This window comes from Mya arenaria, chromosome 10, assembly GCF_026914265.1.
Source record: "Mya arenaria isolate MELC-2E11 chromosome 10, ASM2691426v1".
NCBI lineage: Eukaryota > Metazoa > Mollusca > Bivalvia > Myida > Myidae > Mya > Mya arenaria.
The window spans coordinates 73,041,485-73,066,369 of record NC_069131.1 but is presented as its reverse complement, the minus strand read 5'-3'; the positions used below and the strand labels follow the sequence as shown (position 1 = coordinate 73,066,369).

Genomic DNA, 24,885 nt, shown 5'->3' with positions numbered 1-24,885 from the left:
ACAGGAAAGAAAAAAATGCAAAAGAAAATACAATTTCCTTATCGGCCAACTAAGGCAATCAAATTACTATTCAACTTATAGGATTAGTTTCAAAATAACTTACCAATATTTCTGTTGCTTCATAGCTCAAAATCATTTGACGGATGGTGCTGCTTAACTCAATTATTGTGCTGCACAATTTGCACAAACAAGGGAGACAAATGTCCCCTGAAATCAACTTGAAAAAATGTAAAATACTGAAATTACCTCCCTTCAATTCAACACTAAACATCCCTATTTTCTCGACTTCACTATAAACATTTCTATCTAAACTCACAAACATGAATAAATATTTCGGTGACACAACAAAGGCTTTAATGAAATGGAACCTTCATTGGCAAAACCACAACAAAGGGCATTTCTATCTTCCACTTGTACTTAGTGGTAAGAAATAAAAGTAAACACAATGTTACACATGTATAAATAAAAAATTACTAGAAAAAATAAATCAATGTGACATTATAGCCCAAAAGTACATTTAATCTGCCTTAGTGAAAGGCAACCAGAAGTCAAAATACATAAATTACTGCTAACCAAGCATAAAATAAACCTGTATCAACAGCAATTCTGAGAATGAAAATTCATTATTATGACATTGGTCCGATTGTTTAGAACCTTGTTTAAGTTATTAATGTTGTTGATGTCAGTGTTGTTAACTTTCAAATCTTGACTGCTCTGGAAGTTTCATGGACCCACTTGTGATCTGCAGTACTCAGGGCTTCCATTAAGAATTTGAAACTGAAAGTATGAACTTCCTGTGCATCAATTTTGGAAGGTTTACACAGAAATGTGGAAGTTTAAGTCTCCTGAATACAATATCTTTTTCCACTCTTTTCAGAACAGTTATATTGACACAAGGTTTTGATATTTTGAACTTCCAAGCCCTGGTACTCTTAACAAAGATACTGTGACAAATGTTTCAGCTGAGCTTGTTTTAAATGTATGATCATATCATTCCAATAGTTAAAATAAACAACAATGCCATTTACAGTGCTGTCAACTTTAACAAAGTTATGAACGATCAGCCAATCATAAGTGAAGAAATGAGGTTTAGATTTTTACATAGTCATAGTCGTAATAAACTATGACAATTAGTCAACCAACAGTCAAAATTACCAAATAATACAATGACTACACACACAACCACACCCACACACCCCTAGAAACACAGAAACATCATAAGCTCTGATTTTGTTTAAATCCATTACAAGTTATTAAGTATATGAGGGATTTCATAATATGATGTTTTATATATACTTTGTATATTGAATACACTATGGAAAGACTATGACTAAAGTACATTTAGCATATATGTATCTGGACTGGAAATGGAATGTTTCTACTCACTGTATCCCAGGTGACCCTGATGTGATGCTCTCTGTGCTCTCTTGCAAAATCTTTGTAAGCTCACTAGCCTGCACATGCTTGTAGACTTCCCTGTATATATGAAAACAATAACATTATGTTTAAAAATCCAGGGGTTCTTATACCTGATAATTGTCAATTCTGAACAATAGCTGGGAGCGCGTTGCTGAGCTGAGTATGAAGATTCATTCACAAAGCAGGAAAATAGGGCTTAGACTCCTTTTAAAATTGTTTCATAAGTCATTTATATTCATTTCAAGGTACTTCCTATTGTTTTTAGGAAAATCTGAGCAAAAATCTATCTTTACAACCACAAAATTAAAAGCTGTCAATCCTGATTTCAGAATTAATACTGAACTTAGAACCCCTGGAAATCATATTTTCTAACTTGAACATGGTATCTTTGAACTTTCTAACATTCAAACTCAGAGGACGTATTAATGCACTATGCCAGTGTTTGAAGTTAGCACAACCATGCACTGGTTAAATGCTTTCTGGGCATGCTCAAAATTTAGATATTAAAGAGCAGGGCTTATTAAAAAATCGCGTGACAAGCATTGGGTAAGAATTTGGCGTGCTGATTAGCAGTAGTGTAAGAATTCAGGCTTATTGGCAAGCATTTGTGTAAGAATTCTTAAGCATTTTGAACTGTGTGTTTGTATAGATATACACTTGATCAGGTGCAAGTTTCATCTCAATATATTATATTGGTTGAAAGCAGCATTGATGTCCCCTGCCAAAGGATTTTTGGTGAACATAGCAGTTATGAAGGAAGCATTTTAAAGCATCCTAATGAGTCTAAACGCCAACATCTAATGAGATGATGACTTACTTTAACAAGTTACTAGTCTCAGGTTCATTCCTCTCATTAGCCTTCCATTTTTGTTCCTCATTTTGAAACTTAAGCACATGCCATTCTGAGGAAACAGAAAATGGATTTGTACTGGAGTATGCCTAGATACATTGCTATGAACACTGCAGTAAGGTTAAGAATGACAGTTACATTCCCCCACCTCATGAACAGTTAGGAACTTCACATCACGTTGACAGGTAAAACATCTAATACAAGATTAATCAAAATCATTACTAGACATATTGACATATTTTTGTTTCCATCTTAAGTTGTGGCTGTGGAGTAAACGAACACATGTAATAAACGACATCTCAACTTATTTCAGAAATCACACCACCTCTCATTGATGTCAGTTTTGTCCAGTCGACTGAGATAAAACGATCTTTTATTAGAACGAATTTCTTTCTCGTACGATTCCTCAAATAAATCAACCTCTTCTTCACAGCCATTTGGTTCTTCTTCAATTGTTTTGCCCGACATGTTTTCCTGTGTCAAGCACCTCCTTTCACAAGTGTTTTGTTTTGATTTCAGGGTGCGGGGTGATACAGGAATCCAGTGGAAATCCACTCAAAACGTGAAATCCACTCAGAACTCAGTTATTTTAATATAATAATTTTCTGTTTTTGTATATTTATTAGAAAGTGCCTCATAAAGGGTTTATATTTCAAATTTTATTGAAATTGGTCAAAAAATGAAGAAGTTAGAGCAATTTTTCGAAAATAGATCGGAAATCGAGGTGAAATCCAGTTTTCGAGAAGTGAAATCCACTCTTAACTCAGTTTTATATTAGTAATTTTTATTTTTTGTATACATTTTGGAAAGTGCCTAATGAAGGGTTTACATTTCAATTTTTATTGAAATATATCAAGAAATGAAGAAGTTAGAGCAATTTTTCGGAAATCGAAGTGAAATCCACATTTTGACAAGTGAAATCCACTTTTTCAGACGTGAAATCCACTCATAACTCATTTATTTTTAACAAATTATTTTTTTTTGCTGAACAAATAATTGAAAAGGCTTCATAATGGGTTTATATTTCAAATTGATCCAAAAATATGAAAGTTGAAGTTATATTGTGAGGGCGTTTTGTTGTGTATGCATAATTGTTTATTTTTTTTCATGATAAACACAATATCCATACACATCCAGGCCATACCACGTGGAGGCGCCCTCAATCATGGCCCTTTTTTACTTTCGAATTTTGAAAATATTAAAAATTTAATAAATAATCCAAAAAATTGTTTTGTATTATTTGTTTATGCCAGACATTTATTTATGGTTATTTATACATGTACACTGGTTGATATACGTAATCATAAAAAAAATAAAAAAAGAAACAAACAAAAACAACAGAACAAACAGTCAAGGAAAATAATTACACAAAATAAACAATAGCAAAATATGAAAAATATACACAGGTAAACTTTGAACATGTGAAAAATTTAAAATGGAATAATTCGTGAGGGTGTGCACTGCCACCCTTGCTGGGCTTCAATAGTGATTCTCGGCGTGTGCACACCAGAAAGGGGAAACTTCAAAGACAAATTTCTAAGCAAAAAAAGTTTCAACCCACAAAGAAAACGCATCAATAATCTTGTTCGAAAAAGTGTACAATGCATTGAAATGAAGGACATACGAGCTGCATATAATAGAACAAATAACTTATTTCAGCCTTATGTTCACATATCCACCACTTTACTGATGTTATACATTTGTATATAGTGCAAAAGAACGTAGCTTTATTTTATGTAAAAGAAAGATAATAGTCTCTTATAACTCCTATGTGAGTGGCAATACTTTTTATTACCGTTTTTACATTAGAAATGTATTATATATGTATTGACGAGACTGAAATAAACTATGAAATATACGATTTCATAAGGACTATCACAGTGACATGGTGCACTACAACAACAAAGGACACATTAAATACTTTCACGCCATCAGGAAACATATTACGTATTTTCACAGATTAATACGAGCTAAAAGCAATTATTGTGATGTTAGTTATAAATATGCTTATTGTTGTAGTAATAGTAGTAGTAGTTCGCAAATGTGCTTATAAAAACACGTAGTTTTTAATTTATTGTTGTTATATAGTTGTTGTTATTTATGTTTTCAAATGTGCTTCATTCATTCATTTAAAGATGTACTAATATATATTCATGATTGTTAATGTACTTTTAAACTTATTATGAAATATATTTTTGAAATGAATAAATATTGCATTAACTCATATAAAACTCATATAAAACGTCTCCGTTTTCAATAATAAGCATATTATAAAATATGCTAAGTATATATTACACTTACCGATTCAGTGCTGCTGTGTAGAAATGATCATATATTGGTAACCTCATTCGAATAAAGGAATAATAACGTAGGATACCGGTCAAAACTACTACTACTGCTACTGCTACTGCTACTACTACTACTACTACTACTACTAGGGATGCAAGGGACACGTAAAGTGGTTGTAGATCGAATAGTGATGAAAGTTTTTTTGTTGTGGAATGGAAATGTAAAACAAAGAAAGTTTGGACAAATAGAAGACGGAAGGCGTTGCAAATAGAGTTTTTAAGACAGCAGATCTTGTACCATGCACGATCACACGAAGAATGTTCCCTTAAAAAATCCCAGGGGTATGGAAGAAATAAACGCAAGGTTTAACGGTTGTCAACTTAGATAATATGGATCTGAAAATCACTTAGACCTACAGCACGAGGAAAGTGTTTTAATCTACCAACAGACGTGCATAGTTTCGCAAACGACTTTTTATGTCAACTTGTGCGGGTACCTACATCTACAAGTACTAGAAGTGTGTCACAACCTCTCTATTAACTTTTGAAACAGGTACACCTAGTATCAGGTCAAGGAAACATAATCGCAAGTGTGCATGTGTATATTCAATATGACGTGATCACCAATGCAATGTTGTTGTTGTTGTTGTTTTATGCGCTCCGAAGGGAGGGCACAGAGTCGCCGCTTTGTCCGTCTGTCAGCCCGTCATTCCGTCGATAACATTAATCGCGACAGTACGATGATGAATACGCGACAGTTCGATAACGAAAACGCGTTAATACGACACTACGATGATGATAAAGCGATATAATATCGTGATTTTACCATCTTACTGTCGCTTCTTCATTATCGTGATATCGCGTTTTTGTTATCGGAGTTGCTTACTGTCGCGTCATCATCACCGTACTGTCGCGTGTTCAACACCGCACTGTTGCGTTATCATCATTGTACTATCGCGTTAGTATCATCACACTGTTGCGTTATCATCACACTGTCACTTTTTCATCATCGTACTGTCGCGTTATCATCACCGTACTATCGCGTTATCATCATCGTGGTCTAGTGTTTCCATCACCGCACTGTCGCGTTTTCATCATCGTACTATCGTATTGTCATCATTGTACTGTCGCGTTATCGTCATCGTACTGTCACGTTATCATCATCGTATTGTCGCGTTTTCATTATCGTACAGTTCTGTCACGTTTGCCGTACTGTCGTGTTTTCATCATTGTACTGTCGTGTTATCATCATCGTGCTGTCTTGTTTTCATCATTGTACTGTCGTGTTATCATCATCGTGCCGTCTTGTTTTCATCATTGTACTGTCGTGTTATCATCATCGTGCTGTCTTGTTTTCATCATTGAACTGTCGTGTTATCATCATCGTGCTGTCTTGTTTTCATCATTGTACTGTCGTTTTATCATCAACGTGCTGTCTTGTTTTCATCATTGTACTGTCGCGTTATCATCATCGTGCTGTCTTGTTTTCATCATTGTACTGTCGTGTTATCATCATCGTGCTGTCTTGTTTTCATCACCGTACTGTCTTGTTTTCATCATTGTACTGTCGTGTTATCATCATCGTGCTGTCTTGTTTTCATCATTGTACTGTCGTGTTATCATCATCGTGCTGTCTTGTTTTCATCATTGTACTGTCGTGTTATCATCACCGTACTGTCTTGTTTTCATCATTGTACTGTCGTGTTATCATCATCGTGCTGTCTTGTTTTCATCATCGTACTGTCTTGTTTTCATCATTGTACTGTCGTGTTATCATCATCGTGCTGTCTTGTTTTCATCATTGTACTGTCGTGTTATCATCATCGTGCTGTCTTGTTTTCATCATTGTACTGTCGTGTTATCATCATCGTGCTGTCTTGTTTTCATCATTGTACTGTCGTGTTATCATCATCGTGCTGTCTTGTTTTCATCATTGTACTGTCGTGTTATCATCATCGTGCTGTCTTGTTTTCATCATTGTACTGTCGTGTTTTCATCATCGTGCTGTCTTGTTTTCATCACCGTACTGTCTTGTTTTCATCATTGTACTGTCGTGTTATCATCATCGTGCTGTCTTGTTTTCATCATTGTACTGTCGTGTTATTATCATCGTTCTGTCTTGTTTTCATCATTGTACTGTCACGTTATCATCATCGTTCTGTCATTGTACTGACGCGTATCGCGTATTGGTAATATTTTCAATGTCATACGTATATGAAGAAAGTATATCATACACGATTCGAGTTTTGACACATACCATTGGGCCAAAACTTCACATGTTTGTTTGGCTAACGTACCCTAGCAATGGTTTACGTCCCCTAGCACTAGCTAATGAGCTCTGAAATTGCACTTCGCCATTGTAGGCATATGTACGTTATATATGGATCTTATTTCTGAATATTTTGCAAAGATCATTAATTATTACATTTGAGTTGTGATAACCTCATATAATTTAATTCAACCCTAGAACATTTTCAGGGTTTATTTAATACCAGTGGCATTCGTAGTGCGGATGTCAATACTGTTACAATGTCCAAACCAGTGATCACTACATTGCTTGGCCAGTACTGGTCGTACGTGTTGTTGTCACAGGCCGTCGTTTGAAGTTCATATGAAGTTCACTCATTTTCTCATGTTAAGCTACAGTACATGAATACTGAAATACGGTTGCTTTAGCAACCGAATGTTGACGCCACGGAGCACTTTACTATCTAAAGAAGTATGTTATTCTAATGATATACAACATAACAATGTGTTTTTGTGAAACAATTAACTAATGTGTTATCCTAATGTTTTTGTAAATACAAAAATGGGAAAATGCATCGCAACAAGATGGTGGAATTCGAAGTGAAATCAAACTTGTTCAAACGTCAATCGGCAAAGCGCAATGATGCAACAGTGTTCTATGTAATGAATGCAATTAAATTAAAAATTCTTGTTATTGGCGAAATTTTATTTGTTCAAACAAACAATAATGCTAAAAATCTTTTATTTTCACTCTCCTATAATAAATCGAAAATATTATCATTTCATGGTAAACATTTACAATAACATAGGCAAAAGTTTGATGAAATGCACAATTTAAGATTTCAAATATGAGGTGCTCCGTGGTTTCTTCAATTAAAAACAGTATAAATTTACAAAATAATATTTATAGACTAATATTACAGATACATTAAGGAAAAATAGAGCATATAAAATGAGTAACATGTATTCATATGTTTTTTTTTTATAATTAAAATTTGGAAGGGGGCAAAGTCAAGCGCTTGTGTGTTTATTTAGTTTTATCAAATTAATTCATTACAGGTCGTGCATTACCATGACCATTTATGAACAATTGTGTAATTGAAATAAAAAAAAAATAGTGAAAAGTGATTAATAGCAGTTGTGAAGCGCGCGATTACAATCTCTTTCGCTCAACCTGCAGTGCGTTCAGTAAGGCGAGCGTTTACAAAACGCTCGCAAACGTTTTGTTTTGTATCTCTGTTGCAACGCAGCGCATACACGTTAAGCGGGAAACCAAACAGCAAACGTTCGCCGCAAACATCTTTACTGAACGCGTTGCTGAATGAACCAGGGAAGAATACGGTTCTGTGAAGGGAAGTAACCGATGTGTGGAGTTTGGCGCGATTTTCTACGGAAGCAAACGGGAATTACGAAGCCGGATTTGACATTCGAAAGTTTCGGATTTATTCCAATCATATGACAGCTTGTAAACTTCCGGTCATTTTCATGCGATTTCTAATGTAAAAGATAAAAAAATACTAATTATGGCAGCACAGGGCAACATAGATGTAAAATTCAATATTGATGATATTGAAAAGGGTAAGTTTCTTTCTAAATGCTTAATGCTTAGATTTTCAGAACTCTCTTTTGTTTCAGACAATTTTAATTGCAGACTGTAGGAATAATGTAGATTGAGTGTGTGTAAGAAGCAGCTGCCCAGTAAGCTCTATCAACACTAGCGCTGTGCTAATGCTATGTTTGTGGATTCGTGCCCATGTAAGGCGCACTTTTCTTCCTGATGTCAGAAGTGAAAGGCAGACAAGGATAGGCCTTAAATGCTAATACAAGAATTTTATGTCATTTCGGGCAAGACATGCCTTCCCGCTTCGAGGCTAATTATTGCAGACTTCCCAAAAGTTGAAAAAAAGTGGCAGACATTCGGTCTGACAAGACATAAAAATCTGTCAGACCGAAAGGAAATCTGTCGGACCGAAACAAAAGGAACAAGAAACGAAGTAATAGCATTGCTTTATTCATCAATAGCAGCTTATTTCTTTATAAAGGCTTTATAGTATGTCTCTTATGAAAATCATCACTCTGTCAAAATTCAAAAGTTCATATTGATATTCAAAACACTCCTCATCATAATCAGGGTTTAAATCCTGTTTGTCACAGAGTGTTAAATCTCCATTTCAAGAGCCTGATGTAAGGACTTTTTCAGTGTTGGACAGGGTGACAACCTCCTGTTATGCCAATGGTTTTGGTGTAGTCTGTTCGATTATATGCAGGCACATCTAGACTCTGCCTAAAAGTACAAAATATATCATGGACAGTGGATGTACAAATAAACTTTTATCAATAAAATAATGTTTTGTTTTTTCACAAATAAAATGCCTTTCACAACATGCCAAATATTATATTACATTGGTGAATTTAGATTACACTTTTATACCTTATTATGGATTTAGTTTTTTTTGTACAGAATAAATTATTTTTTAAATTTATAAAGGTAGAGCTATTTTTTAAGATAAAAGTAATAATTGCCTACCAGCAAAGTGTCCATAACTTTTTGTTTCTGGAGGTTTGAGTTTCACCATCATCATCGCGGGTTATTACTTGCTTTTCTTTGTCAATAACGAGTCATTTCCTATTTCTTTGCCATTTCACAAAATAATTATATCATGACATTTCGTTTCATATTCATTTTCCTTTCAGAGCATTCATCGATTGAAAATTTTCTCTTTATTTAACTAGCATTCGTAAAATGTTAGAGAAGCCATGTTTGATGCGCAAATGTCAATATGTAACATGCGCACCGATTGGTTCTTCTATGGGCACTGTGCCGAAAGCGACCAATGAAAACTTAACGTTTTTCTAAGGCCCTCATGCTAAAACCCGGTTACCTGAATTTTATGCTAAAACCCGGTCACCGGTAATAAAAAGGCCGGACAGTCGGACCGATTTTTGTTCAGAAATCGTCGGACCAGATCAAAATTTGCCGGTCATGTCCGTCGGACCGACGACTTTCGGGAAGTCTGTTACTGACATGTGTTTATTGCACCAACCTGTCTTAATCTCCGCAGCGAGGAGCCTTATCAAAGCAGTAATCAATATTGATAATACACAGCTTTCGCAATATTTGACTGATAGCAAGAAGGCATGTTGGTGTATCATCGCTTGCTAAATTGGCGTTAGGTGTGAAATACAGTGGACCTCAGGGCTCTTGTGAGGGGGCGACTTGGGCGAAGTGGTCGCCTAAAATTCCCAGACTTTGCCCATTTGTATCATCAAAGCGACATTGACTTCGCCGAAAATTTTAGCACATTGTAAATCTGTCAATCAGCGAGTATTTGGCCACTGTCCCATTAGTCAAAACATCGCAATAAGCCATTCATACAATTTGGTAATCTCCTTATCCGATAATTGGGCCATGTCATCCGATAACCAAAACATCGCCAGTAGGCCGAGCTATTGAAAGTTTACCAATCAGAATGTACATTAAGAAGACCCTGATCAAATGATATAAGTTCGTTAAAATGTGATAGAAATGCAACATAAGTATGAAAAATCTTGTCACGCATGAATGAAGTTAAAAAGTAATTAACACTGTATTGAACAAACAATGCAAGACATTTAAAAATTGTTGCTTTTGAAGCAGACAGTCATAGCCATCTTGGGCCATCGGCAAGTAGGCGCTAAGAAAATCAATAACATGACATATCACCAAATATTTTATTGATTTTAGTGAAATGTTCATGATAAAAAATTGATATGTAAACACAAAAAATATTATTTTTTTGCTTTTATATGTAGAGATTACAGTAATTTTCTCTTGTCACAATTACGATGTCAAAAAAAATCGGCAAGATCGCCATTTTGTCAGAACAACTTTCCGAGTTAATTTTTCAACCTCCCATTTTGTATTAATTAGTAAATTTTTTCATCAAGGATACTGATTTAAATGTCATTTGGTTCTTAAATGTCAGCATATTTAACATTATTTAGCCAGAGACAAGTAAATAACAGCATAGCTGAATGTGACATTTGTACCCTATCCCGAACATACCAAAACAAGATTCGTCCCCCTACTATATTGACAGTTCAATTATAAGGTCATTTTGATTATTTCAAATCCTTAGCTGTCCTTTTTTTCATTTTAGATGCTTTTTGGAGATACATTATTATATGAACATTTTATATAGTTACAGCAATCAATTTTAATGTGAATATAAACTTAGGTGTATGGTATGGCATAGTTTTTGTATCAGGTGTTACGAAAAGTATCACTTCTCCCTAAAGTCTCCCCACTTCTCCCTAAATTGACTGAAGGGAGAAGTCACTTCTCCCAAATTTTCAGCCTAGTGAGAGCCCTGGACCTTCATCTTTCTAATCAATAACACTGTTGGCTTTCAATTTTAGATTAATATTTGATGTGTTTATTGATGGGATACTCCATTTGTAATGTAATGCGAAAAATTTCATGCTGCACACAGTGTTGCATTGTTCTATAAAATTCCGTCAAGTTGAAATTTTGGCTAAGGATTGCATCTTTAAAATACAAGCAAATCTAAAATATTTCACATGTGAAGAAGCAGAAAATAGCATAGTCATTTATGGACTAAGAAATATGTTCATATCTTTTCTGTCAAAAAGGTTATTTAGAAATTAATGTCATTTTCTTGTTTGGTCTGTTTTGACGCTTGGTAAGCCATGTAAGAACCCTATTGCAGTCACATGATCCTCACCCAATTATTAAAAAATCTTGACTTAATGAGGGGACACCTCGCCCAAACCCAACCCATTAGTCAGTCCTGACAAGCCTTCAAATAATCCTGAGTATGAGTTTTATGTCTTCTAAAAAAGTATCAAGTAAACAATCTGGTCTGAATTTTGCTTAACAGTTATGCACCAGTCATTTGTAACCACGCCCCCCCCCCAGGTCCGGGGAATAGCGGGGACTTTGACTTTCGGTCCACCCAAGCCCGGGCAAAGTCTCCGCCCTGCGGGGACAATCTGCTGGCAAAACCCCCGCCAAATGCCCCCGCACCAAAGGGACCCTAAATAAGGTCAATTTCCCGCTAAATTTGGCGTGAAGACAAAACCACCACAGTCACCCGGCACTGCGGGGCCACCTGGAAAGTAAAAACACAGCCCATTTCCCCGGTATACTCCCGGACCTGGGGGGGGGGGGCGTGGTTACAATTGACTGGTGCATTACCCAAACAGTTTCTATCCAGTGTCAGTCAGCCTGCCATGGGCCTGGATGGGTTTTAGTGAGACCATAATCGGAACTTGTTCTAAGTTTGTTTTTTATTTAGGGTTGTAGCCAGTTTTTAAAAATGACAAGGTACTGCAGAAAAGGGACAAAGTGTTTTGGGCTGTGTAGCATTTGAACATTATTAATTTGACAAAAAATGTTAGGAAATGTGTTTAATTGATCTAATATTAGGTTTCAATTGCCAATCTTATAAGGTGTGTATTTATATATAACCATATAGTAAGTTTTAATCAAAACAAAATAAATGTTTGACAGTTAAGTATTTAATTCTATGAAGGCAAAATGATGCCCATGCTGGTCTCCTCATGACAAGGTGCAGCACACTTCCATATTTCATTTGATGATGAGTGAGCCCTTCTTAGGCATTAAGATTTTACTAAATATGTTTGAAATGTCTTTGAATGTAACAAGTGAAAAATAAATTATGACCTTTATGTCTGTTAAGTTGTAAAACTACAAATGTTAATGGTTAGGTGTGGTACTTATTAAAGGCTGATTCATTGGCTGGAATTGTAGCTATTTAAAACACTGTAAATATATATTACAAGCCAAAACAATAACAATATCAATGAAAAAAATGTGATACACAATTTTATGGGTATTATCCAACACATGTGATAGTAATCATAACATGGAAGTGATGTTTTACTTACTTGAAAGATATCTGTAAGACTTAACATGTGAGTTTAATTTTAATTTCTAAATTAACGATCACCTTAAATGTATATGACTCCCCCCCAGGGTGAATTTTGGTAATGTACAAAATGACATTCATGAGAATCAGTGTTGAAAATGTTTAACATTATAATTTTCATTATTGATATGGGATTCTGAGTTTGGAATGTATTAGTTTGTGTGTAAAAAGTAGAGTGGACAAGGACTAGGCTAGCTGTATAGAATTATTCTTTATTGTCATTGAAACTCTGCTGAATGAGAGAATCACATGAAGGATATAGGGATTGAAAATCGACTCATTGAGTAACTCCATTTATAGAGCCATCAGTCTTCACTACTGAGTTGAAATAAATCTGTATGAACTAAAGTGGAAGTTTCTTGGCTGTTAAAAATGTCATAGAGAATCAATTGATCTGATTGGTTAATACTAAAAGAAGGGAATGGGGGTTGATATTTAATGGAACGACAAAAAAGTGCCAACTACATTTTTGAAGAACTTTCCGTGCAGATTGACACGTTTCGACGTTCATCAACTTACACCGTAGCGGGAGAAAGAATAGTGACCCCACGGGAAACTGGGGTACACACAATTGACCCACGGGATAGAAGATTATCATTGCCAACAAGTGTGGTCAATTCAACGAGAGTTGCTGGTGGTCAGTCAAGGCCAGACTCACTGGAGGTTGAGAGGTCACTTCTCTCAGGTCAGAGCACTGGATGGATAGGGAAGATGGGCTTTTAGTGTTGCATTGAACATTCAATATTTTGTTTTTCAATCATGGGCCACAGACATCACTATAATACATGTGACAAGTATTAGAGAAAAGCAGTCTTAAAGGCCGGGGTAATAGTATAAATGGCAGACAGTCAGAAAAATGGCCACTTCACTTGACCTCACAGAGCTGTCTGCTAGTACAGACTGCCAGAAGATTTTTTCAAATATACAAAAAATTAACGAACAAAAACTCTAAAATTTGCAAGATGGTTCATTAAATGTATCAAAAACATATTTTGTGAATTTCAAGTCCCACAAACAGATATAAAAACTACTTTCAAATATATTTTTTTATAACTGTCAAACAAATTCAAATTCCCAGCAATCTTGATTGACAGATCTTGAAAGTTCATGAACCTCTGAAGCCAACTGAATTTCACTACCAATTCCTGTTTTCTACAGGTTAACTATCATAGTATGAGGTTGTAACTGCCATATGGTAGGAAACATCCATTATCTGGGTTGATATATACTATCAAATGGCTTATTATAACACAGTTCGTAGAAGAATTGGTCATGGTATACGAAACTTTATTTATCTAATTTCAAATGAGAAACCAATGGATGAATTCTTATGTACCACTCTATCATGAATGATATAACACCACACGCCATGTGAATGTTTATAATCAAAATTGCTGACCAGAGCAGACCTCACAAGCCCGATTAACCACACCTCCTCTGCCAAATAGGCTTAATTGCTGTCCGGTAGGATATTTGGGGTCAGGCACCCCGGCCTTTAATGCAATATTGTCAACAATGACATGAATTTTGCACTGATAACACTGTTTGACAGGTTTGCCCAATATTCAAATTTTACATTGTTGACGTTGTTTCTGAAGCAAAGATCCGACTTGTGAAGTCATACTTGTTCTTAGCCAGAAAGTGGACATCTCCAAGCTGAGCAAAACAACAATCAAGTTAGATGTATCTAATTTTATGGTAGTCCATGAATTTAATAAATTTATTATGTTTGTGTGTGTTTCAGGAGCGCAGGTTGCAACATCGTTGCTTCAACAGCGAGCCAATGATGTCCGCAACAACCGCGTCAACTGGCAGTCATACCTTCAGTAAGTTTAAGGTCTTACCCAGTGTAAAATCTGAACATACTTTTCTATTTCTAAAGAACAATTTTGAGGTGTTTTTTACCGCATCTATTTTTCAAAGACAAAAGTCTTTCCGATAGTGCCGAGCTTTGTTAAAGTTAACTACGTTGATAGGGTCATCAGTGTTAACTTTCAAATATATTGTTCTTAAAGTTTCATGGACATGCTTATGATCTGCAGTATTCATAATAACTTTGAGACAACCTTTTTAGCTGCACTTGTTTTATTTAAATATATATGCGCATCATAAAATATTTCAAAAGTTAACAATGATGTTGTTAATTACACTATTAACTTTAACACAGTTCTGAATGACCGGCCCAATATGTATTATCGTTACCTTGGTCAGTTTGTGTCTATGTCATTGTTGTAAGTTGTTGGGTTCTAAAATGTTAGTAAATCCTTAATTATTTCAGATAAAATTGTACATGTATCATCAAGATATTAATTAAGATTTTTACTTTCGCACTAGTTAACTATGAAACTATACATGTGAATCAAGCCCCATAATGCGAAATTACTTTATGAATTATTCCCTTGATCAACTTAAAAATTGGAGCCAGCGTTGGCATTCAAGAGATTGAAGTTGAATGTGAAAAGTGAAGGGATTAACATGAAAGTAAATTATTGTATTTGTTATTAACATTTTTCATCTGATTATTTTTTTCAGGGGTCAAATGATCTCGAACGAAGATTTCGGCTTTATCTCCAAGTTTGACAATGCCAACACGGAACAGCGACATCAGATGCTGCAGGAAATGCCAGGCAAAATGCAGGTAGGCCTCACCTTGAGTAGATCGCCTTGAGATTATGGTGTTACTTGTAATAGTCTAGTTAATACTAATTTATTTGGGATTGATTTAGCTTTAGGCTGATTTGAATAACTTTCAGGTCCTTTTCGTGGAGGGAAATGATGGTGTCCTTCTTGAAAGGCAAGGAGAACATGAAATCTTCAAGCTGTTTTAGTTACTCGCTTACATTACATGTTTATGCTTGGCAGTTTTCAAAGGAACTATGTTAATTATGTTAATGGGAAATAATATGAAAATCTTAATCGAAAATATGCAGAAATTCAGCCTAAAATTATAAGTGTTGGCAGCAATAACCAAGCATAGCTACAGGTATCCTTTTTGCTCCTTTTATTCAAACTGATGCCAATTGAGAACAACATTACATTATATCATTTGTATATGTGTGACTGTTTTCTTGTTTCCAGTTTGCAAAGACATTTTTCAACTTAATGAGTCACATTGCCAAGGACCAGACCTTACAGTACATTCTCACCATGCTGGACGACGTGCTGCAGGTAATGTCTATCTATCTTCCATTAATGTCAAACCCTGACTGGAGACCTAGACATTTGCACGCCAAGCTGCAAGAATTTTAGTAAAGGTTGTGAAAGAAACAAAGCTTAGAAAAGCAAAGTTAAAAATAGGAGGTACAGATTAGGTTAAAAGGTAGAAAGAAGTTTGATAGCTGCCTATGGCAGACAGCCTGCTTGAACTGGTCCAGGGTAGGGCAGACCAAGTGGTTATTGAATATAGCCCAGACCTTACATTGTCTTCCCTCAATGTTGGATGTTGCCAGGCACAGTTTCTTCATGCAAATGTCAAAGATTAGTTTCCAAACATTGTATAAACCTTTCTTGAGCGTGACAGTACTGGTAATCAACGTTACAAATGCATTGCAAAGGGCGAGACCGTGCGGTATATTTATACAATGCTGGATGGTGTCCTACAGGTACTGTCTGTCTCAGTTAGTAGCTTCTGTCCATTTCACGCCAATTCATATATACATGTACTTAGGGGAAGATGTGAGTTCATTAAATATCCTTTATTGCTTCAATACAAACATTATATCAATCCATATATAATGATGACACTTTCTGAAAAAAGAAAAGATTAACAATGTTAAGTACAAAACATATGACTATTCTTGTAATATTGAAGAAGTGTTATGGTATGAATATGTCAAAGATGTGTTGGAAAACATGTATATCAACCTGGTTGTGTATAACAATGACTTATATCTCCTTCCTAAAATTCAGTTCTTACATGATTTTCAGGAGGACAAAAGCCGAGTCGAGATTCTGAAGCAGTTTTCCCGTAAAAACAAGGAGTCTGTATGGACGCCCTTCCTTCACCTGCTGGACAGGAATGATCGGTTCATCGTTAACCAGGTATGCCTTAAAACATACGTCAGAAACTAATTCAATGTTAACAATATATTTGTGTTATTTAATGTGTATCAAATTGTGCATGTGGCAAAGAAAAAATGGTGCTATGAATGTCATTGATGATATATTTAGTGTTGACAAAATATGACACTGTAAATATTGATTTAATGTGTCTTCATTCAACATTAACAAAATAATCAAGGAAATTTTATATATGGCATAATTATGTGGTCACTAAACTTATAAATGGGTAATGGACGTTGATCAATAAGTCACTAACAATGATTCATGTTCAATTCTTGATATTTTTCTATGATTCCAGACAAGCCGTATTGTGGCAAAGATTGCGTGCTGGGGAAAAGAGTGGATGGAAAGTAATGACCTGAAGTTCTACCTCAACTGGCTCAAGGACCAGCTGATACTGCCAGTAGGTGTTGGTTTTAGGGAGGGTGGGTGTGTGGGATTGAGCAATGACCTGAAGCTCTACTTCAACTGGCTTTAATAGGGAGAAATGGGGAGTTGGTGCATTGAAAAATGATCCTTAATTCTACAGGGGTATAGGATGCTGTTTTGCCAATACTACAGCCATTATTTTGCCATGTTTCTAATTGCAAATGAATTAAATGATAAACTTATTTCCTGTGAAATTTGATTTCTTTAACTTTTCTTGGATGAAATGCCAGATTGACTAGACCACATTCAAGACTGAAGGAATGCCCAAGAAATGAATTTTGCTCTTTGTGTTAAAATTGTTTTCATTTTAAGATATTAAGTATTTCAGGTAAAATTTAGGAGCATTTAACATCAGGAATTTTGATATCTGAAACATTGTTTACCATTGGTAAAATATTGTCAAGCCTATCCAATCAGAGTGCAGTAACGAAATCATAAGGGCAGGGGGTTCATGCATATATGATGCGGGTTTGTCTATAGAAATGGCAAGGGAAATGTTAATATTCAGATATTTTACAGATATGATAGAGAGCATCTCTATGTCATGTTGCTATAGTAGCACTCCTGTGTTTCCAGGGCAATGAGTACCTGCAGACAGCTGCCAGGTGCCTGCAGATGATGCTGCGTGTAGATCAATACAGATTCATGTTTGTGCAGGTGGAAGGGGTAGCCACGTAAGATCTTCTTAAATAACGCCAAATATTGGAATATTTTATTCTAGTATTGTTTTAGTCCTTTACATTTGCTTGGTCAACTTCTTCATCATGATTCTTATGATTCATTTTATTATCATTGTCCTCATCGTCCTTGTCATCATCATCATTCACTATCAGCATCAGCATCATCACCTCCACCACCACCACCACCACCACTATCATCATCACCACCACCACTACCACCATCATCATCACCTCCACCACCACCACCATCATCATCACCACCACCACCACCACTACCAACACCACCACCACCACCACCACCACCACCACCACCAAATAATATAACAGGGTGACACTTGGTTATTCCTGTTTGCAGTATCGTGTCAGTGTTGGATTCCAGCAAGATGGGTTTCCAGATCCAGTATCAGCTCATCTTCTGTCTCTGGTGTCTCACCTTCAACCCCGTACTTCTGGAGAGGATGAATAAGTGAGTTCTCTCTTTATGATAGTAGTATCCATGTGTTATACGAAAAGCAAATGTTGTTGTCTAAATCCCACCCTTGGAGCACCTCATGTATTTAATGTTTGCCATACTTGATGTATTTTCAGACAGCACAGCATTATTCCCATCCTGGCTGACATTCTTAGTGACACCGTCAAGGAGAAAGTCTCACGGATTATTCTTGCTACATTCAGGGTATGTATTGCTTGCTCTTTCTGGTCAGTCCAGTGTTTAACACACTCACTTTTCATCACGAAGTCCAGGGTTCGATTTTCGGCCATGGCTTGAGTTTGGTTTGAAGTCACCAAGCCTGACTAATTGGTTTCCTCCGTGCTCCGGTTTCCCCCCCCCCCACAACGCAAGACCTCACTCTTGCGTAAGATTGTGCAAATGAGAGTGATTAATATAATGTAGAATGTCGTGTTTCTCCAAATGAAAAAGTTTAAACTATATTAAACTAAGGGTCATTTTAATAATGGCAGGATTAGAATTGTTCCTAATTTGAAACACATGATTGATAATTAAAAGTACTTCTTAAAATTTTATTTACCTAAATTCATTCTGTATTATTTTGGTATGATTCTAAAAGGGTTCATTAAAGGGTTCAGTTTGATTGGTTAGTAGTTATTACTGGATAAATATTGACCAATCAATAAACAGCTTTGATTACCTTTACCAAAGTGAAAACTTTTTTATGGAATTGCCTCCTGATGCAATATTGTTTGTTCACAGAATCTGACAGAAAAGCCTGAGGAAAGGGAGATAATCCAGGAGAACGCTCTCTCTATGGTACAATGTAAGGTGCTTAAACAGTTGGAACTATTGGACTCCCGAAAATATGACGACCCAGATATCGTTGAAGACCTTGCGTTTCTGCAGGAAAAATTGCAAGAATCGGTGCAAGATTTGAGGTAGGTTTTCAGGGATGTGATTTGTCTGCGGATTCGCGGAATTCCGCGGATCTAATGGCCCCAGAGACCCCCCCCCCCCCAAAAAAAACAAAACAAAAAAAAACAGAAAGAAAAAAGAAAAACAAATATTTTATTTTTTTTACCTGAAAAAAAATATTTGGTTGCTTTCAGTTGTTTAAGTTAATATTCCAGTTTGCTTCAAATTTAAAGTCAGGAGAGCCCTTAAAAGAGCTTCTACAGCAGTGCGCTTTTGACCCCAAGAGCGCCCCATAAACCCATGGCCGAAAATGTTTCAGCCCTCCAGCTGCCAGGTCAATCACATCCCTGGTTTTTTACAGGACTGATAGGTCCTTATATTGTCTATGGTCCGATGTTAGGTGCTAAAACAGTTGAAACTTCAAGAGGCCTGCAAGATTTCTTGTAGGATTGCCTATATAAACACTTAACTTTTTCTCCATGGTTGGTCTTTCAATAACTAAAACTTGCAAGACGCAGGCTTAAGATTTCGTACAACATAATGTACAAGCGTAATTAAGTACTGTTTCAACTATAAATATATAATATGACTTCATAAAACAATGACGTAATTGTTAATTTTCAGTTCGTTTGACGAGTATGTGACTGAGATAAAGTCGGGTCGTCTTGAGTGGAGCCCCGTTCATAAGAGTGACAGATTTTGGCGGGAAAATGCCATTAGACTCAATGAGAAAAACTACGAACTTCTTAAGTACGGCTTTACAGTCTTGTATATGTGTATTTAATTTGAGTCCAGCTCAGTTCACAAGAGTGACTGATTGTGGCGGGATAGCGCCATACAACTTAATTAGAAAGACTACCAACTATTCAAGTATGGTGTAGTTTAGTTTTGAATGGAGGAGCCCAGTTCATAAAAGTAATCAATTCTGGTGACATATATTCAGTAAGGCTTTAAAGTATAAATATCATTACCAGGGTACTTTTAGGGAAAAAAGGCCGAAAAAGTATGGTTTTATCTTGAATAGAATTTTAGATTCTAAAGAATAAACGCCATATGACTTAATTAGTTAGACAAGCTAAAAAACTTCCAGAGTGTTGTTTAATTTAGTTTACCTAAAGGCATTAATGTTTTTCAGAATTGTAAGAAAAATTATTCTTATAAGGCTAAGTGTGAGCGTTTTTGCCAGTTAAATGGTTAACCCACATCATAACTCAAAAATAAGTAAGCCTTTGACATTTGCAAAATGTTATGTTTTTTTAGCAGATAAAAATGTTGTTTTAGGATTCTTGTGCGATTGTTAGAAGGAAGTCGTGACCCCTTGATCCTGTCCGTAGCCGCTCATGACATCGGAGAATATGTACGCTACTATCCACGCGGAAAAAAGTAATTATATTAGCACTTTATTTCCAGACTTCTCAGTTATAATGTAGGGAATAGTTCATATAAAAAAGTAAAGAGTTTATATCACTTTATCATCATTGCTGTTTCCAGGGTAGGTTTTGTTTGCATTTAGCTCATATTTAAAAAAAAAATTAAATTTGAAGATTTTAAACCTATCAAAGCTTACTTCATTTTCTCAATGAGACTTTGCAAACGTAATAATTAACTTCAATATTGATGTAATATTCTAGCTCTAACCCTAAGCTTAATGTATGAGACATTTTGTTTCTTTATTTCAGTGTAATCGAGCAGCTTGGAGCAAAACATTTAGTTATGCAGTACCTCACACATGAGGATCCGAATGTTCGATATGAGGCCCTGATAGCTGTACAAAAACTCATGGTTCATAACTGGTGAGTAACATATGAGGCCCTGATAGTGTTACAAAAATTCATGGTTCAGAACTGGTGAGTAACTTATGAGGCTCTGATAGTGTTACAAAAACTCATGGTTCAGAACTGGTGAGTCACATATGAGGCCCTGATAGTGTTACAAAAACTCATGGTTCATAACTGGTGAGTCACATATGAGGCCCTGATAGTGTTACAAAAACTCATGGTCCATGACTGGTGAGTAACATATGAGGCCCTGATAGCTGTACAAAAACTCATGGTTCATAACTGGTGAGTAACATATGAGGCCCTGATAGTGTTACAAAAACTCATGGTTCATAACTGGTGAGTAACATTTGAGGCCCTGATAGTGTTACAAAAACAAATGGTTCATAACTGGTGAGTAACATATGAGGCCCTGATAGCAGTAAAAAAAACTTATGGTTCATAACTGGTGTGTCATATATGAGGAGGCCCTGATAGTGCTAAAAAACTCAGTTCTTCTTTATGTGTCACATATGAGGCCCTAATAGCAGTACAAAAACTCATGGTTCTTAACTTGAAATATTTCCTAGAGATTTTGAATTGATGAATGTACTTATATTTCTCTTTATTATTTTTTCCTAGGGAGTACTTGGGTAAGCAGATTTCCCAGGCTTCGCAAGATGACACACCGGGCGCTATAGCAGCAAAGTCATAGAGGATCAATTAATCACACTAGACATTCCGTTTTTGCCATAGACTAGAGACAATTTGTATTCCTATGACATGTGTAGAAAGGAAAAGTCATGTCATCCTTGTGTGGCAGACAATAATATATATATTGTGTATTCTAGTGAACTCTGAAATTTGGTTGTTACACCTTGTTTTTTAAAAGGAAATAATTTAATAAAATCCTCAATTTTCTTTAGTGATGTAATAAATTATAGTTAAATAATTTTGTAAATGGTATATGTGGTTATATTAAGATAAACAATTCTTTGCTACATTGAGATGTGGTATTTTTGTTTACATGAATCTTGTTTTGTCCTGTAATATTTTTGGCGAATGAGCATTCAAATATTGCATGCGATAAAACTCTTACAGAGAGCTTTATTTTACGGATAGCTTTATTATGGAAAAAGAGGCTTGTTTGGTGTCACTGTGTGTTTGGGTAAAAATGCCATTGAAAAACAGTTCTTCATGTTTAAAATTTACATCTGTTTATTCAAACAAATCTTTGGATTGGTGATGTGTATACCTAGTCAAACTTTCATTTTTGCAAATAATTATTTCATTATGACAGTGTCTGTGTGGATCAGACGGTCCCAGGCACAATCCCTTCTCAGAGCTTCGTCGATGATATTACTGGTTATCACCGAAGGATGGTCAATGGTTCTTAATCACATGTACAAAGAAGATTTAAATAAACAAAATGTACATATGTTTGTTGCTTTAAAGCTCTACAGTGTAACATGTTCATCATTTGTGGCGTAAATCATTCCAACCTTCATTGATTGCGCCATTTAGGTGTGTACCAACAAAGATACAAACACGGTATTTAAGGCTGTCTTGTTATCTTAATTGATAGAAAATCAGGGCTTGTTGCCTTTTCATAATCTAGAGTATTTTATTTTCACCTGCAAAGCATGGCAGATTAATAAAGAGTACATTCTGTGTTGGCATCTGCATTGGTATCACACCTTTGTTTATGATGAATAAATTTTGGAATACTGAGTAGATTCTTCAAACTAAATTAAATGTATTTTGGGTATCTGTTTATTTTCTGATTTATTGTTAGATAGAAAATCAGTGCTTATTAAGTAATTGCCTTTTAATAATCTGGTGTGTATTTTTTTCTAAAATGAATTGATGTCCAATATACATTTATGGCATACACATACACATAGCTTATGCATGCAAAAGATTTTGAGGTTTTCAATATCGTGTAATAGGACACATTGTCATTTTGTTAAATGATTCTCTGTAAATCATGTGTTTCAATTAGAAAATTGTTCCAGAAATCCAGGTGTATTGTTAAACAAATGAGGATGTTTTGTACATTTAATGGACCTTACGCCTGCTGTCAGATTGATTTATTTCCAAGTACCAATGTTTACTATATAAGATATGCTAGGGTAGAAAATATGTGATAGTTATAGCATCCACTACTCAGATATTGAAATTATATAATTGCTCTAAGGCAGTGGATGTAGTAACTGTTTTGTATTGTCAAGGTCAGCATTCAATATGTATCATGCTTATATCGAGATTTCATTGTAATTTAACCACATGCTACTTATTGCTCGGTAAGAGCCCTGGCTACCATTCTGGTTTGAGAATAAATGAATGAAAGAAACAATAACATCTCTTTCAATATGGTAAAAGCAACCAACATTGAACAGCTAAATCAGGGAAAAACCTCTTTGTAATTTCCTAATACGCAAGAAAAAGATATAACAAATCTTTGTATGTAAAAGATACATGTAGATTTCAGTTTTGAGCCATGTTTCTGGAGCCAATAAAAATGATCTTTGTTAAAAATGCAAAATGGCTATAATTGCATATTATGTATGGTATTAGTATGTGTAACTAAGAATTGTATGTTGAGTGCAGTACTGGTGGGTAGGACAAAATTATTATGCGGTATGAATATGAGTGACTGTCAAATTGTGTCTTGATACTTTCTATACATTGTACTGTTATTGTTTACGTGTATATACATTTGAACATGAATAATTGTCTATTATAAACAAGAGAAAAACAATAAAAATGAGCTAAGAATCTGTTTTCATTTTTTGTGTCAAGGTCAGTTTGGGGCGTCTAAAATCTTTGTCCTTTGTGCTGACATGATGAATGTTATACCAGACACACCTTACCATGTTTCTCTATAATCAGTGAGTTTTTACCTGGAGGGTGTCAAAGTTATAGCAAAGACACACAGTGGTGGAAATGTGGTCTAGTAATAAGATACTTTACTGTTAATGCAAAGGTCACAGGTCAGATCATCCACCTCACCACTCATATTACTTAACCATCTTCCAGAAGGGACCTTAAATGGGCATCCTTGTATGACCGTGACACTGGTGCACATTTAAGAACCAGGATACCTCTAACCATGATTACATTTTCTACAACCCCATTTAAGTAGATCATAATATTTGCTGGAACAGGCAAAGATAAAAGAGAACCCGTATGGAACTACTTTTAATTGTCATCAGTCAGTTACCTCCCTTGTTGAAAACCTTGTCTTTAGCACTGTGTCTTGTGGCAATATTTAAAATCCAAATAAATCATTTCTCACTTCAAATGGCACCAAAATAAGTTTTCACACTGCATTCAAGAAATAATGCTGCACTCTCCTCAAAACTATTTAAAAAATGATGCGCTGGTTAACAAACTTGTCCAAGATATTTTGCCAGTACACATTCTGACCAACCTTAGTGATGATTGGACAAAAAGCTATAAAAGTAATTGATCCGACAAGACCTGTTTTAGGTAATTTCTATAATAGAAACCTTTCTATGAATGGATGTATAAAAATGAACCAAGACAGTAATGGTTCTATGCACTGCATTTATTTTTTACTCCTTCTTCTAAGCTATAAGTGAAGTTTGATATCAATACCTGAAAGTCTTATGCTCTGGACAATTTTTACATATAAAATCAAACATAGGGCAACAACTTGGTAATAAGAGAAGGAATAGTTATGGTTCTTATTTTTGCACTTTTCCTCATTACCAGCTGTCAGTCATCCAAGATCCAAGTCAATTTCTTGAATGGTTATGGGGAAATGCTCCAGAAAAAGAAAAGTACCAGACACGAACGTATTCCCCTTC

At 35.4% G+C, this 24,885-nt stretch overlaps 2 protein-coding genes across 5 annotated transcripts in view; one reads left to right on the top strand and one right to left on the bottom strand.

Moving 5' to 3' along the window:
• The window catches only part of LOC128205595 (potassium channel subfamily T member 2-like), an 83,968-nt gene extending 81,212 nt beyond the window's left edge, over positions 1-2,756 (bottom strand). For all 4 annotated transcript variants that reach the window (XM_052907327.1, XM_052907331.1, XM_052907328.1 and 1 more), the window contains exons 1-2: positions 2,595-2,756; positions 1,387-1,476 (exon numbers count right to left, since the gene is read on the bottom strand). In XM_052907327.1, the coding sequence (XP_052763287.1) occupies positions 1,387-1,476; positions 2,595-2,737 (233 nt within the window). In that variant the 5' untranslated portion in view covers positions 2,738-2,756. The remainder of the gene's footprint in view (positions 1-1,386; positions 1,477-2,594) is intronic.
• Positions 2,757-8,240: 5,484 nt separating this feature from the next.
• On the top strand, positions 8,241-23,824 carry LOC128205597 (V-type proton ATPase subunit H-like). Its single transcript, XM_052907339.1, has 14 exons — positions 8,241-8,382; positions 14,500-14,581; positions 15,288-15,393; positions 15,834-15,923; positions 16,683-16,796; positions 17,116-17,220; positions 17,823-17,920; positions 18,282-18,392; positions 18,515-18,602; positions 19,140-19,318; positions 19,920-20,045; positions 20,577-20,678; positions 20,975-21,088; positions 21,695-23,824. Exons 1-14 carry the CDS (start codon positions 8,328-8,330, stop codon positions 21,765-21,767), a joined length of 1,443 nt encoding a protein of 480 aa, XP_052763299.1. The 5' UTR covers positions 8,241-8,327; the 3' UTR covers positions 21,768-23,824.
• Positions 23,825-24,885: the final 1,061 nt, after the last annotated feature.